The following is an 18,971-nucleotide window of genomic DNA, read 5'->3' as shown; positions in this document are numbered from 1 at the left end:
GCTGTCCCACTAACATTAGGCATGAAAATGAGCCTTTAGCAACAGGAATTAGAAGAAGCTGATCAGTATTTCTGAGAGAAGCCTGTTTGGACCTTCAAAATGTTTAATTATTTGATGTGTTAAGGTATTTTCCCACCCTCTGTAACCCTTGTGATCTTTTAACATGAACTGTTTAGCTTGTTGTGCTGGTTTGGGCTGATAAACAGTCAATTTTCATCACAGTATTTGGTATGAGTCTGGTTTGGATTTGTGCTGAAAACAGGGTTGATAACAGACGGATATTTTAGTTACTGATAAGCAGTGCTTACAGAGAGTTCAAGGCCTTTTCTGCTCCTCACCTCACCCCAGAAGCAGTCTTGGGGTGCACAAGGAGCTGGGAGGGGACACAGCCAGGACAGCTGACCCCAGCTGACCCAAGGGATATTACAGACCATATGGAGTCATGCTCAGCACATGGAGTTGGGGGAAGAAGGAGGAAGGGAGAGGGGAGACATTTGGAAGGATGGCATTTTTCTTCCCAAGTCACTGTTACATGTGATGGATCCTGCTTTTCTGAGGATGAACACCTGCCTGCCCATGGGAAGTAGTGAATGAATTCCTTGATTTGCTTTGCTTGTGCACACAGCTTTTGCTTTACTTATTAAACTGTCTTTTATTTTATTTTGGATAAATATAGCCAGTTATAGTTCCCAACATAAATACCTACACTACATAGAAACGCCAGATTAACCCTTCTCTATTTTGTCTACATGTTGCCATTAATATGTTTCATTTTTTTTCAAGTCATGACTATTTTTTCCCAGCAGTTCTGCTGCAAAGCTCACAGATTACTTGGAAATAAGCTAGCATGCAAGGAAGCAGGTTGGTTAGCCTTCTCCTGAACTAGTGCAAACTTTATAAACTTTACAGAAAACACTTGTGGTAAAAGCATGGAAACTTTAAAATCACTCAGAATTTACTCTTGGATTTTATGTTTTAAACAATGGTCTATTTTTCTGAACTGTATGAATGTGTCTGGGGGAAAATAAAATCACTACCAGATACCTGACCTATACCTCTACTGTGAAGCTGGGAAAGCTCTCTCCTACACAAAACTAGTGACACATTCAGTCTAAAGGGGCTACAGTACAACCTCAGCCAATTTCATACCTACCTACCTACCTACCTTCCCATTATATAGCCACGTTTGGGAAATTGTTGCTCCAAACCAGCAGTGAAGACCACAACCAAATAAAAGTGTGTATGTCTGTCCTCTGAGAGAACTGGCTGTACCTGTCTAGGAATGCAAACATCTATTGCAAAGCCAGGATTGATTTTAGCATTAATGACACATAGGCCACACTGGCATTAGCATGCAACTTTATTAATATGGAACATGTCCCCCAAAAATCATGTGCTGAGGACAAGCAGAATCAGTCGGGACATGTCTAATCTAATATGGCAATGCCTACACTTCACAGAATCACAGAATCATGGAATCACGGAATGGTTTGAGTTGGAAGGGACCCTCTAGTTCCAATCCCTCTGCCATGGGCAAGGAATCTTCCACTGGCCCATAACCTCTACTCTTTTCTTTCAAATTTAACCCAAATCTATGAGAAAAGAGGAAAAAATAGGATCCAACCTCTCCTCAAACAACTAAAGATTCAGATGTACCTCCAGACAAATAAAAGATAAAGAATCTTATGATTCCCAGTCCCTAGATTTATACACAGGTCAAAAAGGCTACAATACAGACTTCAGACAGCTTGTACTTCTTTTATGCAAGACTCTAGACATTAATAGAATTCTGCATTTCCACTCTGGTCTTTACTTAAAGATTTCTCAGTTTGCTTTTCCCCCTGCATTATTTAACACAATGAATTTAGAAAAAGCAAGAGAAAGGTCCAGAAATCCATTTTGTGATTAAAAATTCCAGCAGTTCCTGGCACAAAAGAGTTCCTGTTACACATGTGCTCAAGAGGATGCAACTGATACAACCCCGCCAGGTGAAAGTTACTGCATGTGGGCAACACAGCCAGCTGCCTGTGCTGGGGCTGCTCTGCTGGTCCTCAGAGCACACCACAGAAGGCAGATCTGCTCTACAAAGCTCCCACAGAGACCTGCAGATGAAAAAGAGAGAATGGCGCAGCTGAAAAAATAGATTTTTTTATTGCTTTGTGGCTCTATTAGCATTGCTTTTGCAGACGTTTGCAGTTGCACACAGCTCTACACAGACATTTAGAAAACTAGATGGACAGATAAGATAATAAAATAAATATTCTATTTTGCAATGGTTTTTTTTCCAACAGCTGCCAAAAAGCACCACCCCTAAAGCTCCCAAACCTAGCATTCTGGGAAAAGCATCATTTTCCATTATGCTCTGGCCTATTCTTTTTCCCCTCCAATTTGTAACATTCTGCTGGAATCAGTGATGAAGAACATATGTTTGAGGTAAATTACACCCAGGAGAAATCTTGGAACTGTTACATTCAGTTTTATTACCCAAGGCATTAAGATAGGCTAGCACTACACTTATTATTTAACAGTTCCATCAAACAAGACAGTGCTAATGTATTTTTATATTATTATGCATGCAAAAATTAGTATCATATTTCTTAAAACTAAATGGGTGATTAATGCACTGAATTTTCATTTTACTTAACAGTTCCAGGATATTTTTCAGTGCTTCAATAAAGCAAGGTGTCACATAAATGCAGAATGTTATTGTACAAATATTTGGGAAAACATATGCTCAGGCAACAGTAATGCTGAGTATCCTAACACTTAATAGCCAGGAAATTGGAAGGGCTTGTGCTTCTTACACAATGAAAGCTTATGCAAGTGCTGCATCTTTAACGTATTCTGCAGAGGGCTGTAACCTAGAGTGCCTTAGGGAAACCTAGTGTGGCCAGTGGGACAGACAGGCCCTGTCTCTGACAATGGTTTTCTTTCCACTGCTGCAAATACCAGTCCAGTTTTACTAGGTAATACCAAATAGCACAAATATCCCCAGTGCACCTACGGGCTGCCTCTTTTGGGGGAGATTTGCACTAGCTCTGTGAGGTAATCACATAACTGGAGATTTCCTATAGGCATAGACTCATGCAAGCGTCAGCAAGTTTACATTTAACAAGTATAATAGGAATAAAAGATAACTAATATAAACCTGACTATTCCTCTGACTGATAATTTGATCTCAAAAGACAAGTCTTCTAAAGTTTTTATAAGGTTTTTCATTGTATTTCTCAAGTGACTCCACAGGACCAACAAATAAAACCAAGAAAAATGTGTACTTGTCAAGACTGCACAACTTCCATGCTTTGCAGGAAAGAAGAAAGCAAAAGGCTGAGGCAGCAGTTCAGAGCCTCAGCTAAGATATGGCTTTTAATTTTGATTTAAATGAACCACAAAGCCTCAGTACAGTGTTGGGTCCAAGCTAAAAACATCAGACACTAGGTGTATTGGGTAGCAGAGCACAAAGTCCCTTCTGTTTAAAGACATGTAATCACTAATACCTCAAAATGTAATTTAATGACTTTCTGCTTCAAGTTCCATAAAGAGGCACAAAACTGAGAGCACCAGTCCAGTTCATCAGCTGCAAACTGAGAGCCAGAGAAAGTTACTTGCTGAATATCATAATTCTCACTTACTTTATTAGTACTTCTTCCTCATGTGAAGAATAACTGAAGCAATATTGTTCTAGTTCTCTGTGGTGTTCAGTGTATGCAGTAAATGCAGACACAGCTCATAGAAAATACACTATATAATCATGAAATTGAAGACTGTGCTACAATGCACATGGAGTCAAATGGTGGTTACACGGGAAAGTTATTTATTGGCATTTCTCAGCTTTGAAGTGCTTGGGTTTGCAGACTACATATTACTTCTGCATGCCTTTTTTTACAGGCAACAGTGAATTTTGCTATCTGTTAGTACAACTCAAGCTGTCCAATTATGGATTGCCAGCAGGGTTTGAAACTTCAGCCTGGAGGTGAGGAATGAGCCAGCAGGCAGTGTCTCTAATCCACCCAATAACTGGCACAGCTTTCTCTCCTGATACATCCCATTTAACATTCTTCCTATTACTTACCTTGATGGACAGGTGAAAATAAAAGACCATGAATATTTTACTTTGTTCTGATCATGAATGAATAATTCTAGGCATTATTAATATTTATTTTAGTGTAAGATATTAATATTTATTTTAGTGTAATTAACTTTTTTTGTGGCCCTTTAAAAACAAAAAGGGTTTTCTTGTTTCTGACTTAAAAGTACAATCAGGGCAGAATGCTGTAGGTCTGGAATATGATCTGTCCAGACTCCTTGTTCTTGCCAATTTGCAGAGCTGTGTTGGCTCTGTGAAAAGATGCCAACCTGCACCTGCAAAAAGGAATAGTCAGTCTGTAATTCACAGATGTTCTGCTGGTAGCAGAAGATGTCTCGGCATTTTATCTGTGACTGTACAAAACAGAGAAACCAGCACTGCTCTCTATTTCCTGACTTTCAGCCCTGCTACAAGGAGAGTCCTCTGTGTCTTTGAAGGAAAGCTTGTGGATGCTCCTACAGTTCTGACTTGCTTTGTCTCTCAAGTAGCAAGCAAGATATCTAAGGTTCAGAGGACAGCAGGCTGTAGAACACAGGCCTGGCAAAATAAAGGTCAAGGAGGAGTAGGTCTAAGGCTGGTCAAGTTTTAACAGTCTTCCCAATTCAACTGTACTGCAAATACAGCAAATTGCAAATTCAGTGAATTCCACTAGCACTGAGAAAGCAAATGGTTGGATAAATAAAGGCTTGAAAACTATCTATGGAGTATTCCTAGAAATTTCATTTTATACTTTGCTGCCAACATGATGCTTATTTCTGGTCATGACAATAGATGTTCATTTTCCTTTGCCTCCTCCCATTAATAACTCAAAAAGAAATAAATAAGATGTAAACCCAAAAAACGCTGATGAACCAAAAAATTATGTAAGCAATACGTATGCAAAAAGTATGCAACACTATTACATAACTGTGCAGATTGCACAGACATGGTTGTGCTAAAACACAGACACAGAAATATAAGGATGCAAAGACTCTGGCTTTGTGTTATGCAATTAACTTCATCCCATAGTAACTTTGGGCTTGGTCTAAAACTACCAGTAGTGGGTCTCTCTTCAGCTTCTCTTTGGTACTTGACTGAAGTTTTAGAGACTTAAAATCTTCCAGTACTTACATTAAGCACAATGAGGAGAAACTGATAAAAAACCATCTTCAATTATAGGAGAAGGAGAAAAATATGAAATGGAGATTTAGAAATTTCTACATTGCATCCACTAGAAGACACCACTGAAGTTGTGAGGGAAGCACCATTTAGTGGACAAGATGTACAGTACATATTGAAAAACAGGAAAGCAAAAGACTACAAGAAGCCTGGAACACTATGGGCACTGTGGCCAGGAGTATTAAAATAACACCACAGTGCAAATATGACTGAGTGAGCCCATTCCTAACCTAAGTCTTTTAACTATTACAGTATTTTACACTCAAAGCAACAGCAGACCAGTTAGACCACACCGGTATTTTGAATTAGAAGTGTCCACAGGGAATAGCACCAGAATAACCAACAGCAGTATTATTCAACTTCCCTTGGGACTCCCCACTTAAACCCATTCTTGCCAAAGGCTTTCAATTTTAAATTCCTCTCAACAACTTGATTTATGTTCATATGCTTCCCACCGCAAAGACGACCTGGTCAATGACCTGCTCAATATTAGTAAATATGGAGAAAACTGATAGAAGAAGGTGAGATCCCTTCTGCCATGCTAGGCCACCCCTGAGCCACAGTTCACTCATATAAAATTAAGTTTTTAACAATTTTTTTTTTCTAAAATGTCAGCAACAAGAGTTTAGGGCTTTCCTACTCTATGAGTGCTCATCTAAAAAAAGGCTTAGCATGCTATTTTTAAAGGCTAATGTTCATGTTGTTTCAGCAAAAAGCTCAATGTTGGTTTTAGACACATTTCTTCTTTTATGCCATACAAACCAGCTCCTCGTATTCACAAAGCAGCTGTGGTTCACTGAACATGTTTCCAGGATTAATTTTGACTTCCCAGGGTCAACTTTACACCAATCAATGAAAGAAATTGTGGAAAAGATTACCTTACGAAAACACAAAAACTTAGCCAACCTTTAACAAAAAGAACAACTTGTAGAGCTTTCATCAGACTCAGCACTCTTCAAGGACAGCCTGTCAGCATTTGGCGTATTTGAACACAGGAGATGGAACAAATCTACAGGAAATCCTTGTGCTTACTCATGTACTCTCAGCACCACAGACGAGTCAAGCCATTTTTATACACTTCTCCCAGTTCACACATTCCCAGACATCTAATTTCTCACCACACAAGCAGAGTCTTACCTGTAATTTTCTGCAACAAAGGAGATGGTTTTGGCTCATCACAAATTGCCTTGACTAGGGCCTTCTTCACCTCTTCTTCAGCTGCATCCAGCTCTTTTCCACATTTGATTTCTCCAACCACAGAATATATGTATACCAGCAAGACGAGGAAGTCCTCACAGGTATAATCATCTTTTGTCCTTTTATTGTAAGACTTGATCATTGGCAATAACTGGTTCAAAACACTGGGCATTTCTGACTCACCAATAGTCTGAAAAACAGAAGGAAGATTGTGTTAGATTGCTGCCATAGTTCTTGTCAGTTAGGATCAGATATACTCCTGCCTGCACACCATTCAGTATTCACATTCTCAGTAGATGGTGCTGTGATTTATTTGCTGCTCAGACAGCAAATTTATTAGTTGTCTACAGTTTTTTTTCTTAGGGATTTATGATAGCAGCATCTTAGCACTTGAAAAACTTGATGATTAGATCTTCTCCAAGTACCAGTATGATGAGAGGATGAGAACTACACTTCTGTGAACTTTTGTACCCCACCCTGCTCTTGGCATGCAAGTTTTGCCATGGACCCATCTTTCCTGAGACTTCAGTGTGGTCAGATGTTATATTTCCATTTGAATACATACCTTGGAAAAGAATTTTCTAACTATCCACTGAACTTAACAGTAAGTGCAACAGCAGACTTGAAGCAGCAAATTACAAAGCTGCAGTGGTCAAAAGCATGTGGGAGCCAAGAAGGAACATTCTGAAATGCAGGAGGGATTGGCACCCTCTGTGTTTGGGCAGGGAGTGCTAAATCACATGCACAGTAAGTCCAAGCACTGCTCCACCCAGGAAGCAAATCTATGGTGCTTGGCACCAGTCTGGCATATGCTGGTAACTGGGCCATCCTCAAGACCAGGCTGTTAATTCCCAGATTTAAACTCTGCCCTGTGTCAGTTCAGTATTACCTCTTCTTTTCTTGAAAAGAGACACAAATAAATTCTCATCTGGATGCCAGTACAATAAATAACAGACCATTCATATCCTAAGATGGAAAAAGACAAAGCTTTAAGGAATTCAGAGGTATGCATCTATCATAAGGAAGCCATCTGCAATGAACAAAAGCCTGATCAGTCCTGAAAATCTGAGAAATCAAGATAAACCCAAATGTGGAGTTATTCCAGAACAGATAAACTTCAGTCTATATTAATGTGAATTCACTTTTATGGAGAGGCAAGACCTATGCCAGGTGTTATTGAACATCCTCTACTATCTACCGGCACACCATTTATTCCCCTCCTCCCCTCCCAACACACAAACTCTACTTCACTCCATCTCTAAACATCCCATAGCATGCTGATACACCACCGAAGATGAGTTCTTGAAAAAGCTGCATGTTGCATGCCCAGATTACCCACAGGCACAGAGCACTGAGGTGCAGCACATGATCATATAGAACAGTAGAGTGAACAGCTCCTGCTTGAGGACAGTAGCTCCTGCAAGTACACATGTACAGCATCTCCGGCAAACTTTCAAATATACATGATTAAAAAAAAATAGTGTCTAAACTTTCAGGGTGATTTACCGTAGGGCAGGCTAAAACTCAACAACTTCAAGTAACAATTGCCACCTCTTATCTTCAAAGTAAAAATGAAAGAGGAAAAAAAATTAAAGAGCTGTAATAAACCATTAACTTCAGAATGCACGTAGGGTCTTTCTGGGGTATGAACTTCTCTGGAATGTTTTTCCCCTTATCTCTTGGGAAATGGCACCGCAGAGGACTTCAAATGGAACTGCCAAGTTTCAGAGGCTATTTTGTCCAAACAGGCCAGTTGGACTGGACCGTGTATGAAAAAAAAGAGACTCACAACCTCACTGCAGATCATGGCTCCACAGGGAGCTGGGAAATTTGCCCCAGACAAAATCCACTGGCAGATTATCATTATCTGGCCACCTCCAATGATTTAGGGGCTCCCTGCACTGCCTAACAATCAATCAATTACCCTGATTGAACAGCCCTAGAACAAGTTTTTAAAATGTAACTACCCATGACCCAAATTTCCTGCTGGTTGTGCTGGCCTCAAGTTAGCCCTATTTGTCTATCATCAAGGGAGCCAATAAAAATAATAAAACCAGGTCAATTCTGAGCTTTCCAAAGGCTACATAAAAACATTAATGCTGCTTAATGCAGAGCCAGCTAAAAGGCCCAAGCTCTAACACTTTCTGCTCAGTTGCATTGTTTGGACATTTTAATGCTCTAATAATATATTCTCCAGAATTCAGGGACAGTTCGTGACAGATTTTTGTTGTTTTCCTTCTCTGTCCTCCACCCTCCTTAGTTATTTATTTTTAGAACTTAAGCCATGTAATAATCTGATGTCCCTAAGGGTAAATAAACTGATGTCAATCTGCTGATTTTTGCAAAAGACCTGAATTTTGGCAGATGGGACAATAGTGAAGAAAGTACAAAAATTTTGTTTGGGGTTTTAAACAGAGAACATGACATTGTGCTTCAAAATCTTATTTAAAATCTTATTAATAGGATCTGCAGGAATTAGGAGGAAGTGTAATAACCCAAGGAAAAATGTTTTGCAATTCTCTGAGAGGTATTATTTTTGGTATTAACAAAACCTGTAAGAATCTAAAGCCATATGTGTCAGACTTATTTTATACAACAGAAAACAGACTGAGTTCGGGAGGAAGAGGAGGGTCAGAGTTTACTTGAATTAACACGTGTCCCTGACAAAACTGAGAAGAGAACTGAGCACTCTAATCCCTATGCTTCTAGCCCACTGTCCTCAACTCATCATTAAAAATATTAAAGCAAAAATCAACTTCAACCAAGTGGAATTTATTTTCTTTTAAAATCCAGGAGGAAGAAGGAGATAAATCTTTAGAGACTACTTCACTATGTAAATATTCTAGCAGTTTTCCATTAACGAAGCAAAACATTTTTAATTCCTTCAGACGTTTCATGAGTTAAACAGAAATTTTTTTGAATGGGAACCACACACCTTTATACAACTGAAGAATTTTATTGGGGAAAACCAAAACTGAAAAACAGCCCCAAAACCCAGCTGCAGGTAAAACCAGCAGAAGAATCAGTGGAAACCCACAAGCCCTTGGGTAATTTGCTGCCCCATGCTCCTGGACTGGCCTATTTACTAACAGCTCCTTTTATTGATAACTTAGGTGGAAAAAGAGATGTGGGATAAGCAGCTTTCCAATGATGTCCTGTTTGATTTTTCATGTTTTACCTGGGTTTGACTTTTTGTAGTTCATGATTTTGCCACATTGCATATTTAACTTCCCCAGACAGAGGCAAGAACATTCTAGCTGCTAAAAGTGACAATGGCACCAAGGGAGGACCTCATGGGTATGTGAAACTGGCTCAGATCCTTTGATGGCAATGGATCTCTGCAGCAATAGTCATCTTAGTGAAAACAACAGGCGCTGCCAAGCTAAGGAGGAGTCCTTGCTGCCTGCAGTGCTCAGCTGCCCATAAATCAAATGCTTGCTGCAGTTCTGCTACTCGCTGTTTTACACTGTTTGGCCATCTGAGATTTGGGGTTGATTGCACATAATTTCCATATGGGTGGGAAGATGTCTGTACTCCCTGCAAAACAATTACTTCATGTATTTAGTTTTTATTAAACGGCCTACGGGTGACTAGTGATTTGACACAATCATTTAAGTATGATTTTACCATTCAAATTATAGCTTGCCACATGAAGCTCTAGGAATCATTAAAATCATTGACTTAGTCAGGTTTTGATAACAATGTACTTCTGCTTTGTCTTCTCTTTACATATTTGTAAGGTATGATTCAAGAATAAGCAACCCAGAACAAAAAACAAAGAAAATAAGTTTTTCAGAGTACCACACTCTCACCATTAGGAAACACTTCAATCTGTATATGCCAAAATACAGAGAATCCAGTTATTCAGACAGGAGATTTTAGATAACCTAAGTCCACTGTCTATATATTTCCTTTTGCAAAAAGTAAAATTTTAGTTTCAGACTTATATTTCCAGCTGAAGAGGGGCTGACAAAGCCTCTACATGCAGGGAGAATGAACAAACTTTGGCTTTAAGGAAATGCAGACAAAGCATTGAGTGAACTCACAGCAGAGTGAGAGTGGAGGTGTAAGATGCTGGCAGTAAATGGCTGCTTCCAGTAAAAAAAAAGTGTCAGCCATTGAAGATCAGGAGAGAGATCAATCGCCTTTTGTTGGGGACCAAAACAGCTTTATGGCTTGCCCCTGCCAATACCAAGAGACTGCATCTTCCTCTCTTGAAAGGCACTGTCTGTCTATTCACTTGATAAACGATACAGAAACCCACCAAGAATACGCAGATAAAGGAAACAGTGGAGAACTAAACTGCTAGTGACAGACACAGGAAACAGTAAAAGAATCTAGGACCTGTCTCCTCTGTCATTACTTTTAATGATTCTTCTGTCTTTAATGAAATATCCCTACAGAACCAAAACAATCTCTTATCCTCTTTTCTGCATTTATCACCCACTCTGAACAGCGACCAAGGAACTGTGTTATCAAAACTGTTTTCAGGCTCAAGACAATTTTCAGGCTCTCCTTGTAGAGAGACAGCATCTTAAAATTTTACTGTAAACAAATAAAAGAAAAAGAGTAAGCTTTCCAGAAGCTATTTTTAACCTGCCTCATACTGTCAAAGATACAGATGCACATTCATCTTACATGCATGCTCTCCCAATTAGCCTTCATTCTTCCATTCCACTCACCACAGCAGCCTCTTCTTTCTGCACCTGCTGGAGTGTTTCTGTGACTGTGCATTAAAACAAACCATTTTAACTATACTGGTTCTCTGCTTGAGTCTATTTCTTGACCACAGAAACACTTAGACTAGCTGTGAAGGACAAAGATTGGACTGCCTCCTTATGTGAGAGTGCTGGCTCAAAGCCTGGATGAACTAGAGTTTAGGGTTGCCAAGAGATAAAAGAAAATTATATAAATAATCACCTGCTCATTGGATGACTTCTTCAATACACTGTCATATGGCCTAGATGGTTAATTAGTGTCTATCAGCCAACACAACAGACATCAACAGTCCTTTGATATACCTGACGAGTATCTATCCAGGATGTTAGCAGTTACTGCAGAACACAGTGACAAGCCAAATGCAAGAAAAATTTACTGATAACATAGAACTTTTTAAAAACACAACATTTGTAAGCTCTTCTGATCAGAGATAATTTTTTTAATGTGTCTTGCATAATTCCAGAGACACAGCACTGACACTTAACAGCTAATATGTGATAACAACACAAGAATTTAAAACAATCTCTTCAAGCCCTATCATTTTTAAAACCAAAACAAAAGCAAAGCCCAGGACAGTTCTTTCTGCCAATAATTCCCTAGCCCGTGATCATGACCTAAGCAATTGGATTCCATCTACATCCCACAGCCAAAGTAGCATATTCCAGTATTTTTCTTTAAACTAATTTCCTTAAGATATAGAAGAAATTATATTTTGAACAACATAGTTAAGATTTCTTTGTAACACCCTTCTCCTGTCTTTACTGAGCACTACAGTTGCTTGACAGCTATTTCCTGGTTTTAATCATCTTACAACTTCTTCAGTTATTTTCATTTCTTCTGCCACAAGAAGCTGATTCTGTCACTATGCCAGTACTGCAAGACTTACACATACATTTTGAGAAAATTCAAATGCCCATTGATATCTAATCTTCCACAGCACCAAAATCACCTCATCGCAGTGAGTTATGCTGTTGGGCAATGCATCATGACATCATATGGTCCAGTTTTTCCCCTCTCTCTTTGGAGATCATCTACACATACAGCTGTATTAAGATGTTTTAATGGGTATGGGGGCTTGGGAGCAGCACTGTTTTGAAGAAAGGATATTTAATAAGTCTGGATTTTATTAGACAAAGCTCTGCAAGGATAAGGAGAATTTTACTTAAATCACCTCATATCTGACATAAGAGACTCATCGGCAGGTTAAAAAGGGAATACTTCCAACCTACTCAGTCAAAGCTTTTAGCTGTGATAGCTTCTACAGACATGTTTGGTAAAAACATGAATCAGCACAGCAAAAACAGTGTCAGAAGAATGAAAAAGCAATACAGGCATGGTCAAGATAAAACCTGTATCAGAAAAAGATCTTGGTGCTATGCATGTCAGGATTTTTTGTGTGTGGTTTTTGAGGCTGTTTGTTTCTATAAGCCTTGCAATATTGAGAAAATTGCCAGAAGATGGAAGGGGTTCAAAACTGAGAAAAAGGGCACAGGGATAACATAATATCCTATGGGGTTACAACTCATATCAGCTTTGAGGAAAACAATGGGAAAGCATTCATTCACTACAAAGCAAAGGATAAGAAACCAGAGGGACAGAAAACAAATAAAAGGGGTATAAATAAAAAAATACAGTATAACCAATTTGGTAATTCAATACTGCAGATCTGGTCATGAATACATGCACTCATGTGTGCAGAAGAAGGGGATTCTATCCCAGGAAATGGTTACTGAAAAAGATTTGAGAGATGCTCAGGACAAAGAATAGGATTGAATGCCTGCTTAGATCACTAGCTATAATCCTTCAGGTCAGAAAAATAGATGAACCAGTGGAGTGAAGAGGTCTAAAAAATCATGAGTGGACTAGAGAAGGCAGGTAGGGAATGGTTGCTCACTCTCTGTCTCAACACAACAACTAAGAGGCAATAAACAAAGCTTGTAAGAGCCAGTTTAAAGAGCAAATTAAATAGAGGTAGTTTCTCATGCAATTTGCTCAGACATGGAACTTCTTGCCAAATGTTGTGCTGCTAAATTCTTACTTGGGCTTGCAAAGATGATGGGATAACTCACAGGGGAAAAAATCCCATCAAATATTAGTAAATACACAGAAACTCCAACTGTTACAGAACTCATAATGGTTGGAACAGGGAGAGTATCATATAACCTTGTCCTCTTCTCTTAATCTTCTGTAGGCAGCTGCTTTTGAGCAGAAGTGAACTTTTTGTTCGTTAGAGAAAGCAAACTAGCTCAGCTGCATTTTTGATCCAATCCATAACAAATATACTTACCTCAAGGGCATGGCAAAAGGACCAATGTAAGTATAAAATACAGTGTCCATGAGACAGAATGTCAGGATTAATTCCTATGTATAGTGGCCAGTCCTAGAGTCCACATTTTTAAGAGGATGTGAAAAACTAGAGATAACATTGAAAGGAGTTACAAAACAATTGAAAGGGTAAATTTCTACATAGTGGGAGACAGTTCCTTATCAAAAGGAAGAACTACAGTTCATGCATGTCTCTCCAGACAGAAGAAAATTTCAGACTATGAGACAGTTCTTGAATCTAGTCAAGAAAGGCACATGAGGAAAAAGGGAAGTTGAAACTACGATTTTTCTAGTTCTCAGGTCGGTGAACATGATCTCAGTAGTGAGCACATTTCACAAATGAAATTTTGAGGGTGAAAGGGCAAAAAACAAGCAGAACAAGCATGGACTCCGAAGTCTCACACAATTGAACACTGTGCATTAAATGCATCTGGTGAATAAAATGATACACTGTTTGACACAGTTCTTAATTGGAGTGAAAGGAATTGTGAACTGTGAGGTAAAAATACTTCAGAAACAGCAGAAAGGATGAAGGCAATACATGCTGTGAAAGCTGTAAGCAGTGAGTCATAAAAGGAGACTGACAGTCAAAACAAGCCCATCTTGTGCTTCTCCTCCACATTCTTGCCTTTTCCATCATCTCTTTTCTCTCAAACCTTCATTTTATGCATCGCACTTCACTCCTACACCAATCTAACATCAGATGTTCCAGAAACTCCTCAGAGCTGCAAGAAAACCTCCAGACTTTTGGTGATGGGTCAGACCATGGTGGACACTGGTACCAGAAATGAAAAATGAGGGCTGGGGGCAACAGTAAAATGGCAAAACCAGTCCTATCAAGTGAAAAATAAAAGTCGTTTGGAGCTTGCGTGACTGTTTGGGTCCATTTGAAAGACATTTGTTTTCTAATTGCTTTTGGCTTTTAAGTGTGTTATCTTACCATCAAACTTTTTTAAACAAATCCAGTCAATTTTCACCCCTGCAAGTTTGATATTAACAGACAACCAGGATATCAACCATACATTGCCACAAGCCACAGTGCCAGTTTGCACCAAAGCATCACACAAATCTTGATTTCAACTAAGGTTGGGCTGAACATATACCTGATTATCTTTTAGTGATGCTTAGAGATCATACTATTACATAAAATATGCTGAATAAGAGTACTGTCTTGACCAAAACGTACCCCATTTCACAGCATCCCTGAGATTCAACTTTCTGTTAGGTATTTCAATGGAAATGGGTAAAGATCTGAGCAAAGCAGCATTCTCACTCCCTATCCCTTCTCTTTTGCTCCTTTATTTTTTAAAAAAGCAGCCAAGAAACTTAGTGAAAATCTACCAGTAAGACAAACATACCTACCAAAAACTGTTGGAATTTACCAAAGTACTAGTAACTGAAACTCTTATGTATCAAGAAACTTGAAAGACATTTAAAACATCAACTTGCATGAGATGGTTGTATGAAATTAGATGTCAGATCATGTTATATGAATTTAAACAATAGCTAATTTGAAAATGTTTTCCATTGTATTTGAAATATTTTTACACCTTGGTATGCAGATAGACAAAGACATAATACATAAAAATATATGGACATGGGAGGTTTGCAGAGATCTGACAGCTCTGTCCACAGCCCCAGCTGGAACCACAGGAAGGAGACACAACGGCAACACAAAGACACGCAAAGGCAGATTATCAGTCCACTGCAAAGCACCATGGCTGTTAATCAGTACAGTAAATGTTATCACAATAGAGTACTGACATTTCTAGCCCTTGTACAAGGCTCACTATGCTTCAAGCAGGATTCAGGCTTTCATGGTGATTAAATGCAGATGTCACATGTATAAGTTTGTAACTTGGGAGTGCCTGGCTCATTTTTGTGTGTGGAAGGAATCTTTCATTCACAGGACATCTTCACTGGAGAATGCTCACTGTGGCATGATTTGCACAAGGAAGAACATTTTTTTTCCCCTCTTCAGGTTGAGGAGAATAAAAGAAGGTAATTAGACAACCATATCTCATTTCATCCTATGAAACATATCAGGTTAAAACCTTAATTTTCCTGTCCAGTTTTCTACTACCATGAAAAACTAATCAGGTTACCATCTTTCAGAGAGCAGCAGATGGCAGAACAATGATACTTCAAAGAAAAGGACATTTTTTTCTCTATAAATGTGAAAATTGCAGCAACAATGATTACTCGGCATGTATCTAATATTAAACATCTAATTAAATACAGACACAGGCAAAATGACAGTTATGGTGTAAAACTACTGAAATCCCACTCTTTTAATCTTCTCATCCCATGCTGGAAATGCTTTCCTGCTATAGAAGCTAATAGTTCTCTCTTCAACCACAATTTAACTCCACTGCCTACAAGCTGTTTCTTCAGCTCCCTAACAGCAGGAATTTTCTGTGCTGGTATTCATCTGCAGTGGTGACCAGACTGCACAGCCTGGGTTGGGCACACCTGTGCATGGGTATGTGAATTTTTAAGATGCTAGTTATTAGAGAGTACATGCAACACCCATTTGTCAGTCATTATATTCTTTTACTCTTGGCCCATGTGTCCTTCCTTTGGTTGGCATGTGGCAAGTCCTCTCCTCTTTTGGTTCCTTCCATCGTTCCCATCATGCCTGCATGGAGCCAGGCCATCTGGGTGGCACTAGCAGTGATTTTGCTGTTGTCTCCTTGCTCTGGTTGGAAAAGATGTCAGACTGCTTTCCCACCACTAGCTGCAAGGGCCATGCGAGGGCATCCTAGCTGCCAAAGATTGCTGCTGCCACACCTCCTCCCCATCCATTTGTCCAGCATGAGCTACAACTAGAAAAACAATCCCACTTCTTGTCCCCCTGGGATTTCCCTCCCACTCAGCCAAACGCCTGAGTCAGCATAGCTATCCCTCATGACATCCCATTTGTGCAAAGGGAGACGACTGGAGCACAGGACATCTGGTCTCAATATCTAAAAACACTTAAATCATGCATGTCATTCCAAACATTTAAGGACCTCAGAAGTTTTCAGTTACTTTCATACATATTTCCTAGTTGCTTCATGCAGAAAGCATTTTCTGTGTTCCAAGTTTCACTCTGAAGATCTGGGCAAATGCATATTCCACCTCATTTTAACTACAAAAAAAACCTCCAGCCTTAAAGGTAAGACTAGACCTGGCTTAAGACGCTTTTATGTTAACTATTAAAAAAAAAAAATTAGGATAGTATCAAAATGTCCTGAGATACAACACAACTCAGATTCCATTAACAGGCAAAAAAAGGTGGTTATTATGTGCAATGTTAAAAAAAACCAAACCAAACCTATCCAACAAACAAAGGAAAACCCCACAAATTCAGCTGTATATGCTAAAAGGTGAGGTTCCGAGGTATTTTTCAGTTAGTTGCTCATTGTGCTTTTTGGTAGCAGAGAAAGGAGTCATGGCCCAGTGGTCAGCACCAGACTGATACTCTGGAGACCAATGCTCAGCTCCAAGTCCAAATGTGAGCTTCTTGCTTTTCTACACACTTGTAAGCAGCGGTAGCTTCTCATGCTACCAAATACTAATGTGAGTGCTCTGATAGCTTGATGCTGAGTCCTAGGTATGAGAAGTAACATTCATCACAGCCTTTATGGTCCCCTCCTACACTGAGAGTCATGGTGCGCTGATGCCAATACAACAGAGGCACACTCGAGCCTGCTGTAACCTATTTAGTGTGAGCATCAACAGCCATCAAGCTGTCGCAACATGGAACTCACTATCAACTGGCTTTTTTTTCCAGAAACTGGTATGGGTATGCCTATGTATCTCACACTCTCTCTTGCACAGCTCTTACAAGAGAGAAGATACAGCATTTTGATATAATTTCTTTCCTTCTTCTCTGGCTCTCCACACCTCAGGAAAGGAGTGCGCCCAACCTTTACCATTGTAGCACACTCATATCACTATCACAGCAGAAAAATCCAAATTTCTTCTTTAAGAACTATTAGAAAATTCTTCACCCCCTCCACAGCACAGAAAGCTCCCACTTTTCTAACAAGCCATCAGGACTTGTATGCTCTCAGGACATGAAAATCAGACATTTGGGTCATAAGTCATACTCCGTATGGAGACGCCATCACGGCAAAAAGAGGTCTTGGACACTTTAGTTTGATGAGAGAATCCAGAGTACCTTATACATTATAATGCACAAAATACTTTTAATAATTTATCTGAGTCTTGGATCATAATTTGGAAGGCAGACTAGTACTACAAAGCTCTTTTAGACACTGTTTATTAACGTCAAAATGAAATATGAAAAGCACTTTCTGTTAAATCCAGGATCTGAAAAACTCTTATAATGTACCCTAAATACAGTAAAATTGTATTGCAACAGCTAGAAATAAAATTGTTTTATTACTAAAAATAAAAAATAGGTTTTTTACTGCACTAGTGTATGTTTAATCCTTCTAAAAATAAACTTTCAAAACAACTTAATCACAATTAAGTTACCCAGGAATGTTACAAGGTGAGTAGCTGCTCCAGTTGTCACCTGGGACTCTCACATCCCAGACTACTTCTAGTTTTCCTGGAGCAAACATTTTGATCTTCCCAGCAGACAGTGCTGCAGGCCCTAGCAAAGATCACAAACCCCACAAAATTTCTGTGCTACTGTTTAAGAACAGCAGCCTCCACCAGGGAAGGGGGTGGGTGGAGATAAATCTAGACACAGTTGTTTTGCTTTAAAATTTCACCTTTTTGGGTTTTTTTTATAACCACTACAAAAAACCTAAACCAGTCTCAGGACAATCTCTTTTCCTGCTTCCAAGTAATTTCCCTCTGCCACCTCAGTCATCGCCACTTTTCTCAGACCCCAGCAAACTACTGGTTGGTGGTCTCGCTGTTCTACTCTGAGCCATATTTTAATTAGTAAGAGCATTGAGAAAAGATTAGTGTACAGATATTGGCGAATCTTCAAACAAGAGTACACGCTGTCCATTTTATTCACAATGAAAAAGCTCTTAAAGAGATTTTGATAAAGATTTGCCTCCTGCTTGCAGCCCACGTTTGTAATGTTTATATAAGTGAGGGATATAAATCTTTTTCAAATGAACCCCACGGTTTTTAAACCAGCCTCGTTATAAACTGCCTGTTTCCGTTTTGCCTGCCTAAGCAAGCAATGCAGAGCCTGCTTGGGATAGACTGGAACTAATTTAATGTGCTCCAGGTTTAATCCCCATCCTCCCAGCTTTTACTGGCAGATTTTACACAGAGGACTACTGCTGACTTTAACAATGATTCATGTGATAAGTGGGTTTGATTCATTTTGATTTGTTTTTCCACACAAGAAAACATGCAACAGAAATGCCACCAAAGTAATTTTAATAAAACATGGCCGAGACGGAGCCAGGTTGAAAGAAATAAGAATAATTAAACTTTGACACAAGAACCGTTTCTCTGTGTTTGAATTGATAAAGGTGAATTTCCAGCTCGCTTTATGCAGAAGAGGGGA

The 18,971-nt window shown here is 39.2% G+C and overlaps 1 protein-coding gene across 2 annotated transcripts in view; it reads right to left on the bottom strand.

Annotated features, from left to right (window-relative positions):
* Positions 1-18,971, bottom strand: part of SCFD2 (sec1 family domain containing 2) — a 189,715-nt gene that overhangs the window by 103,326 nt on the left and 67,418 nt on the right. The window contains exons 5-6 of one of the 2 annotated variants that reach the window (XM_085058965.1): positions 6,383-6,632; positions 1,343-2,102 (exon numbers count right to left, since the gene is read on the bottom strand). In XM_085058965.1, coding sequence (XP_084915091.1) covers positions 1,996-2,102; positions 6,383-6,632 — 357 coding nt within the window. In that variant the 3' untranslated portion in view covers positions 1,343-1,995. Of the gene's footprint in view, positions 1-1,342; positions 2,103-6,382; positions 6,633-18,971 lie in introns of those variants that run through there. The other variant, XM_085058964.1, reaches the window with a different exon arrangement.

This window comes from Lichenostomus cassidix, chromosome 4 (assembly GCF_008360975.1).
Source record: "Lichenostomus cassidix isolate B80296 chromosome 4, HeHo_3.0, whole genome shotgun sequence".
Taxonomy (NCBI): domain Eukaryota; kingdom Metazoa; phylum Chordata; class Aves; order Passeriformes; family Meliphagidae; genus Lichenostomus; species Lichenostomus cassidix.
The sequence above is the reverse complement of the archived record's forward strand: the minus strand, read 5'-3'. Positions and strand labels throughout refer to the sequence as shown.